Here is a 15,211-nt window from a genome sequence, read left to right as displayed (position 1 = left end):
CCCGGGGGGCTCTGGGGACTGGCAGGGTGCCCAGATCTGCTGCCTGCTCACCCCTACCAGGCACTTCCTTTGATCTGCAGAGGCTGCTGCTTGAGAAATCCAATTAATCTTAAATATAAAATAAGTTCTGAAAAACTTTGCTTTCCTTATGGTTTCAGAACATTTAATGCAATTTTAATACATTTTTGATTGATTTCTGATTTTCCTCTGGGGGCTGCCTGGCGGAGTTCCAGTGCAAAACATGGAGCTTTATAACTAAGAAGTGTATCACTCAAAATTTCTTATGGCATTGTGGATTGAACTGAACCCTGAGAATAAATAACCAGGAATTTTAAACTGTATTGCTTTAAAAATGTGTGTGCAAGCAGAGTTTTCCTCCTGGTTAGCAAGTAGTGGCCAAAGGGTATTGACCATTTTTAATGAAAACAGTTCTAAAAAAATTAAAAATGCAAATGCAAAAATGTGGACTGTAATCAAGAATTCCCATTGCAGCATTAAAACATGGTTAAAATTGGAGATTTAATTTCTGGTATTTAAATCAAGTCACCTGAGATGTATAACCATGAGACAGCTGAAATAAGTGGTTTGAAGCCTGGTGAATCTGGGTTCAGATTCAGACAAGGTCAGAGACAGGGGGAGGGTAAGGAAGCAGAGGAGATGAATTTAAACTTTCCAGCCTGCTTTTAGCAGATTTTTGACACCAGAGGCATCTCAGTAGAGTCATTGCAATGGTGCTGGCTGTGCTGATGGTCGTGCAGATCAGCACAGACCAGGGCTGAGCTGGGTGTGAGCTGGGGAGCTGTGCATGGCTGTCACTCCATGCGTTGCCACGTTGACCTCAGAGATGCAAAACTGCAGGTCTGGCTGCTCCTTTGGGATGTTTGTGTACCCCAGCAGTAATGGCCAGTCCACATGGTGTCACTGCTGTCCTTGGGTCTCTTTGGGTGGGGAATCTCGATGCCTTTTAGGCTTAGTTATCACTGGGCATTAGTGGTGGACTGCATGTGAGCTGCAGGTAGCCCAGGGGACCAAAATCAGTCTTGCTCCATGAAAGTTTAATTTGGGGCTGTCTTGAAAACTCCCTGCCTTCGTTTCTCATACATTTCCTATTTTCTGGATCAACAGATTCTAAAGTGAACCAGTTAAACACCTGAGATCTGCTCTTCTTGCCACCCTCCCTGTGTGTGCCATGGAGGTTACTGGAGTCTGAGCACAGAGTTTTCCCCGAGTCCTGTACTGACTTCTGAACTGTAGCAATGTGGGTTGAAGCTGCCTGCTGAGACCTGTAATGACCCAGCGAGCTGGGGACACCTTTGGACAGCACAGGCTGCAGCAGCATCGCTCATGTGGTTCTAGGGCTAGCATCAGTCCCTGGTTGTTTCAGAAAAAGATCTAAGCTCATAGTTCTGTAAGGTGTCTGCACAAATTCAACTGCTGCTGGTTTCAGTTCAGGTCTGTTCTTATATTAGCCATAGTAGCTGCTCTGAAAACAGCATAACAACTCCAACCCCTACTTCTGGCTAGGACACAGGCAAGGATTTATCAGTGGAATTTAGTCTTTGTGGCAAACTGGGTTCCAGGCACACAGATCCTTCTGCCACAGGACTCGCTTCAGGGACAAGCAGATTTATAAAGCACCCAGCTTTCAGGCAACAGAGTCTTTTTGCAAGATGAAAGAATTAGCAATTTTTTCAGCTTTTTCAAGAGGAGGAGTTCCCTGGGTGCTTTTTACTCCCATACTCTGGCTTCTTCAAAGAGACCCACAGGTGCTCTGTGCTCTTCATTTTCAGTTGCTAGCAGGAGGGACTCGGGTCTCGGTTGCCCTATTTCTTTTGGTATGCAATTTGTTACTGATAATGAATTGCTGAAATACAGATGCTGCAGTCCCCCACTGAGGTGAAGCTCAGCTCAGTGCTCTTCCTGACTGAGGGAGTAACCTGAAATAGCCCCTTTGGAGGGGTTGACCTGCAGAGCCACAGGAACACCTGGAGATCCATCAGGTCTGTCCTGAGCTCCTGAGAATCTGTAGTGGTGTAGCTACACAGAGAACAGTTCTTCACTGTCACACTACAAGGAGGGCTGTCAGGAACACATGTCCTTCCTGAAAATCATGTTATGTTGTGGGTGTGTTTTAAGATGTCCTGGCAACTAGAAGAGAACCACAAGAGAGACAGCAAGGAGGTTTTCCATGTCGAAGCTGTTTATTACATTAGATAAATACATTTGCAACAAGTTTGAGTTATTTCCTCTGAGTGCAATTGCTGGTAGTATGGCACAATGATTAAAAAAGAACTAAAACTAGCAGAGGCACTTGTTGCATGCAGCTGAAATTACTACCAAGCCCAGTGATGCAGCCCCTGCTAAAACAGACCTTCCACTGGCTGTGAGTGTGAATTTGCCGGTGGGGTCGGCACCAGCTGGAGCTGCAGTGATGCACCTTGGGTGGGAGGGTCCTGACTCCCAGGGCAAGGAGGATAATACGTCTGCTTTAGGCATGATGTTTAGTATTGCTTTTGGTTGAAGAGTAGTGAGGTTGTGTGACTGTAACCAGTGGGGAAAGGCAGAAGTTAGAATGCATTTACATTATCTTTATAAAAACAATCACATTGACTTTTACACAGTGATTATATGTAGAGGTTGTTGAAGAACATTTTTGTCAACCGAAGGATGGACTTGATAGGCTATGCCAGGAAGATAAGAGCATTTTTATTAGAAAATAGAGCTACACAGAGGGGTCTTTCCATTAGGATTTTCAGGAAAATCCATTAAATGGTTTGTTCAGCTGGACAAAGAGAGAAAAAAGTGGCAAACAACCTTGCAGATAAAATTTGTCAATTTGCTTCCCCGGCATTTGTAACCCTTTGTTCTTACATAGACTTTGCTCCTGCAAGGACTGTGTGTTGCTGTCCCTGCCCTGCCAAGGACAGGCACATGACCGACCCTGCTCTCTGTAGTTGGACAGCCTGCTCAGAGGCTTAAACTTAAGCACCTGCGTAAGTCCTTAGCTGAACAGGAGCTTATCAGTGACATATGACAGTGCCAAAGGGTTCTGCATGCAGATAGATATAAACACTGAGTGGAGTATTGGCACTGGGAGGTGTGAGGACAAGCTTTGTCCTTGCTCTGCGTCAGCCGTGTGTGCAGGCAGGTGACCGGCAAACTGAAAGTTTCCTAGACTGGAAATTAGGTTATTTTGGTTTTTTTGTAAGAAGCCCCACTAGTATCAAAGTGGGATATAAGACTTAATGACAAAAAATGGGTTCTAAACTTCTGGGAACAGAAGTGTTGCTCTTTGAGCTGGGGCATCCATTCCTATGGTACACATGGACCCGCTCACGAACAAGAGAGAACAGTGTGTTTGCTGCAAGTATGATGAACATTAACATTCACACCTGGAAAAGTCCTCTGTTACTGCTGATTAACTGGGTAGCAGAAACTGAGGCTAAATAACAGCCTGGTGAGCAGTCTGCAGTGGGTAATGGAAGCAGTGGAGGACTCTTGCTAGAGGACATCAGAATTAAAGCCAATCTGCAAATCTTCTGCCTCCTGAATGGGATCTCCTACAACAGAGATCAGCAAAAATTGTGCAGTTCAAAAAATCTATGAAACACTCTTCATGTACCTTATAGCCTGCTATTTTGGGTTCTCTAATCACAGTGCTGAGCACCTCAGAAATCAGTGGGATACGTAACAAAGCCAGGTGCCATTTGGCATAGCTCAAAATCCTGCAATCAAAATGAGAGAGTAAATGGGGGTCTGGACAAATCCTTTGCCTGGGGAGAACTTCCCATGCTGTATACTACAATCCAGACCTTCCCTATTAGTTTCATCAGGAAGAATTGTAAATAAGAACCTTAATTCATGTGTCTCTATCTGAGGCTCTCCAAGTACTTTCTGGTACTGAGATAGACAAAACGATGTGAGACAAGATAATATTGTGCACTGACGCACACAAAGTGACTTGTGTGATCATCAAACGAATCTGTCAGAGCTAGAACAGTAACTTACAAGGTCTATGTCCCAATTCCTTGTCACAATTCCTTCCTTCCTCTTATGGCAAGAACTAGAGGTCAGGTAGGATGGTAAGGAAGAGGAGAAATAGTGAAATGCCCTTCTTGCAGTTTTGTGCTTTCAAGTCTTGTCTGTTCATGATGCTTGCTGTGGTTGCAGTACCTGCCCTGTATTGCGTCCCATGAGCTGAACATGTAGTCACTAAAAAAAGGCAGCTGTGAGGAAGCCTTAGAATTTGAGGAACAGAGGACATGGGAATCTTGCAGTCCCCACTCCTCAAAGGTAAATAATAAATTTCCAGAGCTCCTATGTTCACTTATGACTTCTTGCATAATGCCTGTCTTAATGAAAGGAGAGAAGGAAATGTACCTTACAAATTTGTGGGAAAAATCTTCCATTGAAGGTGCTGAATCTCTCAGAGGTAGAATGCATATTATTGTGTGTTACTGCAAATGTTATGCTGAGGAGTCTGAATGACAAAGCCAGGAGCAACATCTCTGCTTATTGTCCTTGTCATTCTAGTCCTGTCTCATCCTGCTGAAATACACCTGAAACAAAAGATGGATGAAGTTGCATGTGGAATCACTCTTTGAAAATCACAGCAAGTTCTATGGAGTTGACACCAGCAGTATCCAAGCTCTGCTCCATGGGCTTCTCATGGCTAGCAGCCAGTGGTTTGACTAATCCATGGACCCATGGCAGAGGATATGCCTAGTTTTTGTATGAGTAGGATAGAGCAAGGTGGTGCTACAGGGTCAACATTAGTCCAGTACCCCCTTATTCTGAGTGCTTCTGCACCCTGATCACTGGAAATACGGCTGCAGTGGGGTAGGGAGCCTGTGCAGAACCAAGTGAGTCAAGAGTAAATCTACTCACATAACCCTACTTAACCAGGGGTCCTTCAGCACTTCTGCTTAGAGATGCTCTGGCACACAAAACAGTAAAATCCGGGCCTTTTCTGAGATGCTGCTATAGTGACTGAGGGAAATATTTGAAGCAATCTATTTCCAGGAAAGACAGGATATTCTTGTTGCTTGTTAATGGTATTGATGGTTACCCAAGATTTGTGGGTGATACTGAGGGTGGGACAAACTGTGCTAGACCAACAGTTATATTAGTAAAAGTCTGGAGAATCTTGTGCTACTTGAGTTACAATGATAACTGTAAAATAAGGGTTGCTGCATAGTAGTAAACTGTGCTGCCAGAATGGCTTGCTGACATCTTGACCTGTTGAGCAAAAATCATTTACACTGTGTGCTCTTAGAGATATTGCCGTTGTCCTGCATATCTGAAAATGGTCGTTTGTGTGTTAGCCTTCCCAGTGGGAAAAGGCCTCCTGGACAACAGCATTTTATGGCTCTGTCTGGTGAAGTCCTTTCAGTCATCTAGATGCTGCTCCTCCCATGTGGACGTTGGGATGGCACTGTAAGGGTCCATGATGACTTTTGCACAGCGAATAATCATCACAATCAGGAAGAGGCAGAGGAAAACAAAACATGCTAATGTCAGTCCCTTGTCCACGTCAACGTACACAGGCTCTGGAGTTGGTCCCTCCATTGCTCGAGCCGCTCCTCATCTGGGTTTATATTTACTCCTAACATCATCAACCACCTGCAAAACAAACATGCTGTCAGGCACGAGTGATTGCTGCTCCTGGATATGGGGGAACTTGGGGGTAGAACTGGAAACAGAAAACCTCTGTGAGATACTGTTGCAGGGAAATAAACCCACTGGAAATGTCACAGCTTAGGTAACTGAGAGCTGTGAGCAGAAGAAACCTCATCTCCATGTTAATTTAGCCCACAAATGCTTCTTGCTAAAATATTAGACACTAAAATGAGATGTTAACAAAGGAAAGAGAAGCAGTAATGAATGAAAACTATCCACTTGAAATATCATCTCTTAAAAGAGGCACAGACACTGTTCTTGTCTCAGCATTTCCTAATCATAAAAATATTTCCATTCCTCTACTAGTGTGAAAGATCAGACAAATGACACAGCAGACTGTTTCTATCCCAATTTTCCTCTCTGTCCAAACATTCTCTGTCTCTTACTGGCACAAAGCAAAGTGAAAATTATGCGTACTTATTTTCCATAATCTTTTAATTTCCAGTACTCATAGGTTCTCCAGGCAGTAGAAGATGTTTTTTTTTTAGGAGCAATATAATTTTTAAGTGGGTATTTTATCACCCAGAGAGGTACAGGTGATTGTGTGATTAGAACAGGGATTATCTTAGCTATGCAGACATCTGCATCGAATTAAGGTCTTTTCTGGCCTCCTTGTGTGAATCCATAACCAAAATGGCCTCAGCAGTGATTGAGACCTTTCTGCTTCTGCAAGTTTTCTTCTGCATAGTTCATCATCTGGTAACACAAATTGCTTTGTGTGATGATGCTGAAGGAGAGGAACTGACCTGACTTACGGAATTGAGTCACTGCCCAGGGATGGGGGAAACTTTTTCTGACATTCACCTTTGGCCACGGTGGGGGGTAGAAGTGTTGAGGGTTACAATGAAGAAGATCAGGAATAGGGAATGCCTATTTAAAGCAAACAAAACAACAAAGTCATTTGCATCAAATGCAATAATCAATCTGAAAACTAGTTCCTGCTTCATTTGGAGTCAATAGATGGGAATGAGAAGATATTGAGTCATAGAGAGAATTGGGTGAAACTTGGGTATCAAATGGCCCAGCTGCTCTCTATCACTGCATTTATGCAGCGAGGAAATCCCAGGTACAGGTTTTATCTGCACAGCCAAGTTTGCCTGGTTATGTTTCCAGTGAGCTGATGCTGCTGGCAGGGCTGTTGCAGTAGTGGTTCACATCTGGCTGGAGCATCGTGTTCCTGCAGCATCATGCTGTGCCAGCTGCCAGTGGGTGTCCCAGTGAATCCTGAACTCCTGTGCCCTGCAAATCTTCCTCAGGGTGAACCGAAGACCTTTTAGAACAAAAATTCACAGTTCCTTCTCTGTCTCATAATTTACTTCTTTTCAAGTTGTTTTCCAGCCTCACAATGTCTTGGATCCCACAAGGCAAGTATAAATCAGCTGGGCTCTCAAGTCTATTTTAAGCACAAGGATGTCAGATTTTTTTAATTTCCTGAAAGCACAGAAATTACTGCGACAGCCAGTCCTGCAGCAGGGAGATGAAAGAAGGTGATGACACAAAGGGAATGAAACCAAGCAGACATCCCATCATCTCATGGATTTACCAGTCACATCCTTAGGAGCTCATGAAGAAATCACTGAGGAGTGGGGTCAGGCTTGTAATGCTCACCTGGCTGATCAGAGGTCTAATATTCCCAGAAGACTCTGCTACTGCTCTATTTCACCAGCCAAGAGATGTTACATTGCAGTTTATAGCTTCATGTGATGAAAAAAGGGTTCGTCAGCAAGGCTGAGTATTAGGTATGAATACTTTATGAACACAAAAGAAAATTGTTATCAAAACTACTAATGCAGCCCAGTCCTTTCCTGTGGGAAAGGACTTGTGAAGGTCCAACAAGGATGGATTTGATTTTTGTCTTCTGACATTCTGGCTATTGTACCATGTGGGGTTATTTCACACTAAGTTACCTCCTGCAGAATATCAGAACTGCCTGGTAATTTCCATCAGTACCGATCTTTGAGGGAAAACTGCATTTTCAATCAAATGTACTTTCTTTGAAAAGATGAATCATTTACTTGGAAAATGATCAGAGGTTTCAAGTGGAGTTCCATCCCTTGGAGATTTTTCTCTTCAAAATGACATCACAAAATCTCACAGGAGTCTGGTTTAAGTGCTGCATCCCTCTGCTTCCCTCTGCCCCAGGACTGTGCCTGGAGCATGTTTCCTAGGAAAACTGTCATGCAGCCCTTTTCCTGCTGGAGGGGAAAAGCATGTTATGGAAAGGATAGGCCAGGCAGAAACCTTTACCCAGAGAGCAGAATGAAAGTGTAAGGCATCTGAGCTGTAGTTTGCACAGGACATTACAAGGGCAGCTTGAACCTAGTGGTTTCAGGTTTATATTGATCCCTTTTGGTGAAAAGTAGGCATCTTCAGTGGGAATAGAAATATTTTTTCCAAAAAGCTATATTCTTGAGGATGTATAAATCACATGTTTTCCTTCTGCTCTCCCCATAAACCTGATAATGTTTTGATGCTGAACTACTATTATGCATTAAGTCACTACTGGTGGAGAACATATATTTTGGGACTGGGCAGAAGTGTCTGGCTTTCCAAATTTGCTCTTCTTGCTCACAGCTTGGCTGCTCACCTGAATCTCTGTACCAGCACTGTCAGAGGGGAAAGACTCCTCACCTTGTCAGAGCTGCACATAACACCCATGCTCATCTGAGTCGCAGGTGGGTTGGGTGCCAGGAGGCATTTGGTGTTCTATGGCATAGGTTACTGCAATTGCATTCCAGGGGACTTGGCAGTGCAGAGACTTATTGGTGCTAAACAGATCTGGATGCTGGAATAGACCTATGTCCAAGGCAGTGTCTCCAGGTTAATTTGTTATGGCTGGAACATATCACTGTTCTTGACCAGGCACGTTGGGACCAGCAAGAGACAGTCCCCAAACGTAAAAGGAGTTATTTGCACGTATTCACCCAGACAGGTTCCTCTTGAGAAAGTCCAGCTTCCAAGTATTACCATGGACATGCTGTGTCCTGCTCCCTCCTGTCTCCCAGGTACTTGTGGTCTTCCATCTCTGTAACAGCTGCACAACTTGTCCTGTTTAATTTTCATTTCCTTCAACTTCCCTTCTCATTTCCCTGATACCCAGTGGTATGGCCAGGCTTGGAGTGGGGCGTGGAAGTGTCTGACAGGTTGGTCCATCCTGGAGGAGGCTCTGCCTGCACATCCTGCTATCTATCTCAGCCCTAGGGGAAGTGCTGTGGAGGTGAGCACAGTGGTTTTGCAGTCAGTTTTTCTCAGTCTTGCTTGTGAAATCCATCAGTGCTACTGAAATTAACTCTCGCTCCAGCTACAGGCTGGTTGACTGGATGTTTTGCTCTTGTTTACTAGCACGGCTGATGTTGACAGCATTGTGTGTGTGGAAAAAAAGAAGAGATCAGCAGAAACAGCTATAAAGTTTCACACTTGAATGATCAAGCTTTCTATGAATAGCTGAATTGTAGAAAATTACTTTTTTCCAGCTTGACAGCATCAAGCTTTAGAATTGTATTTCTTTTTAATTTCTTCAGATTTGTTGAAAATGTAGTTTGGTCTAAACAAAGCCAAAAGATGAAGAAGGGCAATCCCTGGTTCAAACCGTTAGGCAGTTTAGCAGTGCTGAGTGTATGTTCTGCTATAAATCCCCTGGTTTTTCACTGCAATCTCTTCCCCTCTAACTCCTCTGAGAATAGATGGGTGACACAGGCAGGCTCACCCAGGGATGGAGCTGGGCTGGCTTGTGGTGGTCATGTAATTCAGTACCAAAAATTACTCCGTGGACTTGGCTCCTTGTGGGTTGCAGAGGGTGAGAACCAGGAAGCAGTTGTGTCTCCTCAGAAGGGTTGGCATCACCTAGTTTTGATGCCCTGGTCCCCCTGGCTTGTGTTTGTCTGACCATTCTTGCAGTCAGGAGATTCTGCAGCCTGGGTCAGGGATATGGCCTGGGGATCAAGAACTTTGGTACCTCAGTGAAGAATCCATCCTGAGCATTTGGCCTTTGCTGTTCACTTTGTTTCCCCGTGCTCTTTTCGTGAAGGATTGGCACAGAAGAGAGGATATGTTCCATTTTTATGACCTTATGTACACAAGCAGGCAGATGTTGTCATCCTCTTTAGTATACCAGCTCTGTTACAGACTCTCTGTAATGCTTGTGCTCATCAGTGTGCCTAAATTTTGCCATCAGTCTTCCCTGTGCAAGATACTTTAAAAGATGTGGTTTATTTTTTTCTCCAGACCTGACAATCTTGGCACCGTCACTTTAAATATCAAGTAATAATGTACCACATACATTGCAGAGAGCTGGTTCCTATGCTGGTTTATCATGTTTCAACTCATCCCAACCCATAGGATATATAAAAAAACACTTTTTTTTCTTCTATACTCCTTTCCCAAAACAACATATGTAGAGGGAGGGGAAGGAAGGGAAATGATGTGATTTCATGTATGCAAGCCGATCCCTACCTTCCAGACCTGGGTAGGAAGCCTGTCACATCCCAGCATCGCAGCATTGTGGAGATAAAATCCTCACTGTAGTCATATTTTAAAAGTTTTTGTTGGTCAGTGGGGCTTTAACGGCGTTCAGGCTGCGCTCAGGTTCACCTCCACCCAGACCTGGAAGCAGTTCTCACCGGTGTGCTCTGAAAACAGAAGGTAATAATTGACAATTGCTCATCACGCAGGATGTGGGCGTGACGGGTTCGTTAAGCGGTTGGGAATCGCTCCAGCGACAGCCTGAGGCAATCGGATACAGTCATACACGGGATGGATTTGTTTGTCAGACATTCCCCAGAACAACATTCGTGATACAAAGAGTGATGTTCAAGCCTCAAGTCATATCGATATTTCTTCTCAAACAAGCAAAAATAACCCATTTTTAATTCATAGTGAAAGATCGACCAGGTTTGAATTGATACTGCTCGGGAGTCTGCATAATTAGTTAGGGATTGGATTTTTTTAACCTATTTCTTTCAAAAATGGCCGGAATTTAAGGGGAAAATTCAGTTGTTTAAACAAAACTCCTTGATTTATCTGAACTGATACACCAAGACTTAAAAACAAACAAAATAAATTCAATCAGAAAAACTCTTAAAAATTGCTAGATGACAAACCTGGTTTTTTTCCACATTGGTGTGGAAAGGAGTTCTGAGATGCGGGATGGGAAGTCTGAGAAGAACAAGCCAGAAATGACCCCAAATCCCTCGTGAGGAGACTCAGCTGATCAGAGTGCTGCTCAGGCAAGGGAGTAGAGGTGAATGACCAGGAAGGAAGGTGAAGTGCTGCTCCAGGTCTATGTTATGTGTGTTTGTCAAATGAAGTCACCTTCAATCTGAAGTTCAAATCTATAAAGGAATAGGCTGGACACTTAATCATACTCTAATATTCTTAACAATCTAGTTTCGATTAAAAACTCACTGCCTCTGAGCACAGGAGTCAAATGCTGTAGATAGATATAGACAGATGAGCTTCTTGCTATATCCAGAGAGCAATAATATGACCGTTAGCTTAGTCCAAAAACTAATTGTCCTTTTATACTTACAATTCTCTTAGCAGAAAATCAATACTTCATTTCAGTAACTCTGTCTTCCTATGAGCATGAATTCTCCTGTGTACCTGTAGTACACAGGCAGGTTTAATCTTTGTTTTTAACCCACTGTTTGGTGTTTTGTTTCGGTTGTTGTTTTTTTTTTTCTTACTCTACATATTGATTTTAAATCTTTATGCTCAGCTTAATTTATGCAAACTCCTTTATTCAATCTAACCCTCTCAGTTATGATCAAGAGAAAAATAATCTTCCTTCCACAAACTTGCTTTTAGCCAGTTGTAAATCACTGGATGTCAGTATTCCCTCAGAAGACTGAAGACATCATTTACGAGTGCCCAAAAAGTTCAAAATGAATAAATACATAAATCAGTTGGGAGAAAGTTTTAAAAATTGCTGCTGCACAAATGTTTCCTTCTTACATAGCCCCATGGCAAGAATAATATTAATCTTTATTGAGGAAAAAATGCAGCATACACTTAAAATAACTGTGGGCTGCTTATAATTTGAGAGCATCTGAAATCAAATAATCATTTTTCTCGCACTTAAGGAGTATGTGGAATTACTTGTTAACAAAAGTTAAAAAAAGAGATGGTTGTGCTTGGCAGCAAGTCGCTGTTTAGAGCTATTGAGTGAACTGAGGGACAGTTGGGATCTGGAGTGAAAAGCGCCTCCAGTCTCCTAAACCTCAACTTGTGTGGATAATCCTTGATTAAACTTTGCTGAAGTGAGAGCCTGAGAACATCTAGGAATCTTTCTCAGAGATTGGAAGTGGTAAAAAAGTGGGGTAAGGATCTGTGATGGACCTTATGAGTTGTTGGTTGTTGGACCCAATAGTGGGAAGCGCTCGGAATTAAGTATTAATTATATATTAATTAAAAAAGGGCAGGTAAGCCAGGAAGGGGTTGTGATGTTGTCTTTGTGTTGGTTCCTTTGCAATCCATAGGGGAGCAGGAGAAGAAAGGCCATCCAATGCTCCCTCAGACCCCAGCTCAGGGGTTTTGCTACATCTCCCGTGCTGTCCTTGGCTGGCCAGGATCTGAGCAATGGGTGAAGACAATAGCCCAGTTCATCCCTTGAGGAAGGAGCTCTGTGTCTCCTGTGTGTGTTGCAGGGACATTTCTTACGTTCCCTGTATGTTTGTGCTGTGGTGTGAGAGCTGCAGGGATTTTGTAAGGTGGTTCAACCAACCCATCCTCCTTGCGGCACTGGCTTCCCCCCCAGGGGCTGTGGGGAAACGTTGTTTCACCCTTTAATAGATAATGCCAGGAAAACACAAAGCAACACCCGTGATATGCAAAGTTTAGATGAGCTTGAAAAGGAACATCTGTCTGCAGCAGGACCACCCTTCATTCAATGCTTATTTTGATAAGGGGACTGAAGCTGCTTTCCTTATCACTGCTGTGACTCACAGTGTGTGCAACCCCTTTCATCATGGAGAGTGACAAAAGTAAAGGAGTCTTAGAGAAACAAATGGATTTGGCTTTTAAGCCATGGCTTGTGAGGTCTGAATAGATATGATATAAACTCATTTTAATGGAGTATCTGCTTTTTAAACTCTCTGCTGTTTAAATCCTCTGAAAGGAGAGAAACATGCCTGTTGGTCCTATCAGTAATTTTGTAAATTATACCATGGCTGTTAGCCAGGAGAACTTTCAGCAAAGCAATGGAAAAATTTTTCACTGCAGCAAAGCTGACAGGGAGGAAAAAAGAAAAACATTTTTTCCAACTACAGCTCTGAAAAATTAATTATTTTACTTTACAAAACCAAAAGGTAGATCAGCAACTCTTTTTTACATTAATATATCTACCTTCTGGTGGTGATGTCCAGTGTTCTCTGACTTGCAGGATACTTCTCAGAAACACATCTTTTGCCCTTTCATCTTTAAAAATTATATATGCCTAGATCAGATTGAGGCTGTATGAACATTTTGACATTTGAGGAAAAGTATTGTGGATGAAATCTCACCAAAATAACTAGGTTACACCTGTCAAACTGCCACAAATGTTGGCATGAAGAAATCACACAGTACCGTTTCATTTCCAAATCACTTTTTTAACATTAAAAGTTAAATTCTCACTAATGAAGACAGCTCCTAGTCAAGAAGGTATTAAATTAGTAAGTCTGAGGCAAAACAGAAAAAAAAAAGTGACAAGTGGTTTTGCTATTGTAACAGGTGTAGATTTTGTGTATGCAGGTACTCATCAATCCATACTGATAACTAATTCATACACTTTTTTGAATACAAATTTTACTCAGATACTTTAGAAATTCATGGTGAGAGGGATTTGATCAATTAAACATAAGCAAAAATAAAGCTGAAAGTCCAGCTTGTGTTTTGACCCCCAGGTTTTCACACAGGGTTCCCATAGAAGGCACTGCTCATGTCTGTTCCTTTTCTGAACTGGTTTAATCTGAAGAGGAGGGTGAGGATGGATGTTTGTAGCTTGTGCTCACGTTTGTAACTTACTGTGCCACTGCTCTGATTCTTTGTGGCGATCCAGTTGGAGGTGTGAGGCCAGCTGAACATCCTATCTTAAGCTGAATAAAATCTTGCAAAGGAATCTTAAAGACTGAATTAATAAGCTCTGAGATGTAGCAGGAGTATGGACTTGACTACAAAGCAGGACATGATGTTAAACACTGTCAGCATCTGTTGCCAGGTCACTGGGCAAAAATGGACCCACAGAAGGAACAGCCCCAGAGGCCAGAAATATTGTTGGATAAGGATGAGAAACCCTTAGAAAACACTGGTAAAAACAGCCCTACTTAAACAGATTTCTCTCCTCACTGGTATGAGGAATTGGAAGAAAAAATAATTGAAGATCTGAAATGAAGAGTTAAGGGGCCCAGGTGATCTGAGTGAGTTTGGATTAGGGCTGTTTCAGGGAGCAGTGCTTTGTGCTGTGTGAGACACCCAGAGAAGCTCACCCAGAGAAGCTCACTGCTGCTCCCCTCTCCAGCTGGAAAGCCAGAACTGTTGCAGCATGTTAGCTAATTTTGGTTCTAATTTGCCAACAAGGGAAGTAGAAATATCATTACTAGTTTTTCCCTGTTTTCTTTCCTCAAGAGAACAGTTTTTCTCTTGTTACTAAAAGAACTGGGAGAATGAAAATTGGCCTGTTTTCAGAGACACTGAGTGCCTCCAGCACCATCTGGAACCAGTGCAAGCAGCCAAACAGCTCAACATCACAGAAAATCTTCCCATTTTCAGACCCCTCCCCCCCATCCTCCCAGCTCTGCACGTGAATACAGCACAAAAGCTTCTTTCTGATGAAGATCCAGTTGGCACCCACATAAACTATATTTTCCACTGTCTCCCAGCAGGGATGGATTGCATCTTCCTTCAGAGGGAGGCCAGATGATTTTTATTACAAATGAACCAAAACCTTGAGTCAGGACATGCATTACGTTTTCCATGACAGCACTGGCTGGAGTGAAGGATCCTGATAAGAATTTAAGGATAATTGAACTCTAGTCTATAACTCTGTAGGTAGATAACAAATATAGCAGCCTCCAAATTTGGCGTGTCACCGAGCGAGGCCGGGGGAAAGGATAAATGGCCCATTGCTCAGACGAGCCAGGATCAGTCAGGATCCTGAGTCTGAGTCCCAGCTGTTCACTGTCTCTGCCTCTTGTCCTTCCCAGGACGTGTGGGCAATATCTCTTGTAGTAAATCAAAGGTGTCCAAGACTACTTTTTGGCATCAAGACTGGCTGGTAAAGAGCAGTACACGCAAATGGGGACAAACTTTTTATCAGGGTCCGTTGTGATAAGACAAAGGGTAATGGTTTTAAACTTTTGATTTAAAACAAACCGGGGATGATTTGGACTAGATATAAGGAAGAAAATTTTTACAATGAAGGTGGTGAAACACTGGCACAGATGAAACACCACAGAGAGGTGGCGGATGCCCCATCCCTGGAAACATTCAAAATCAGGTTGATGGGGCTCTGAGGAACTTGATTTAGTTAAAGATGTCCTGACTCACTGCAGGGGGG

At 43.0% G+C, this 15,211-nt stretch overlaps 1 protein-coding gene across 4 annotated transcripts in view; it reads right to left on the bottom strand.

Annotated features, from left to right (window-relative positions):
• Positions 1-2,194: 2,194 nt before the first annotated feature.
• Positions 2,195-15,211, bottom strand: part of CTXND1 (cortexin domain containing 1) — a 31,021-nt gene continuing 18,004 nt past the window's right edge. The window contains exons 2-3 of one of the 4 annotated variants that reach the window (XM_027688724.1): positions 10,132-10,307; positions 2,195-5,622 (exon numbers count right to left, since the gene is read on the bottom strand). In XM_027688724.1, the coding sequence (XP_027544525.1) occupies positions 5,389-5,568 (180 nt within the window). In that variant the 5' untranslated portion in view covers positions 5,569-5,622; positions 10,132-10,307 and the 3' untranslated portion in view covers positions 2,195-5,388. Of the gene's footprint in view, positions 5,623-6,425; positions 6,544-7,694; positions 7,805-10,131; positions 10,308-15,211 lie in introns of those variants that run through there. The other 3 variants (XM_027688728.1, XM_027688726.1, XM_027688725.1) reach the window with 3 other exon arrangements.

This window comes from Neopelma chrysocephalum, unplaced genomic scaffold (genome assembly GCF_003984885.1).
Source record: "Neopelma chrysocephalum unplaced genomic scaffold, ASM398488v2 Primary Assembly neopelma1_75, whole genome shotgun sequence".
Classification (NCBI taxonomy): domain Eukaryota; kingdom Metazoa; phylum Chordata; class Aves; order Passeriformes; family Pipridae; genus Neopelma; species Neopelma chrysocephalum.
The sequence above is the reverse complement of the archived record's forward strand: the minus strand, read 5'-3'. Positions and strand labels throughout refer to the sequence as shown.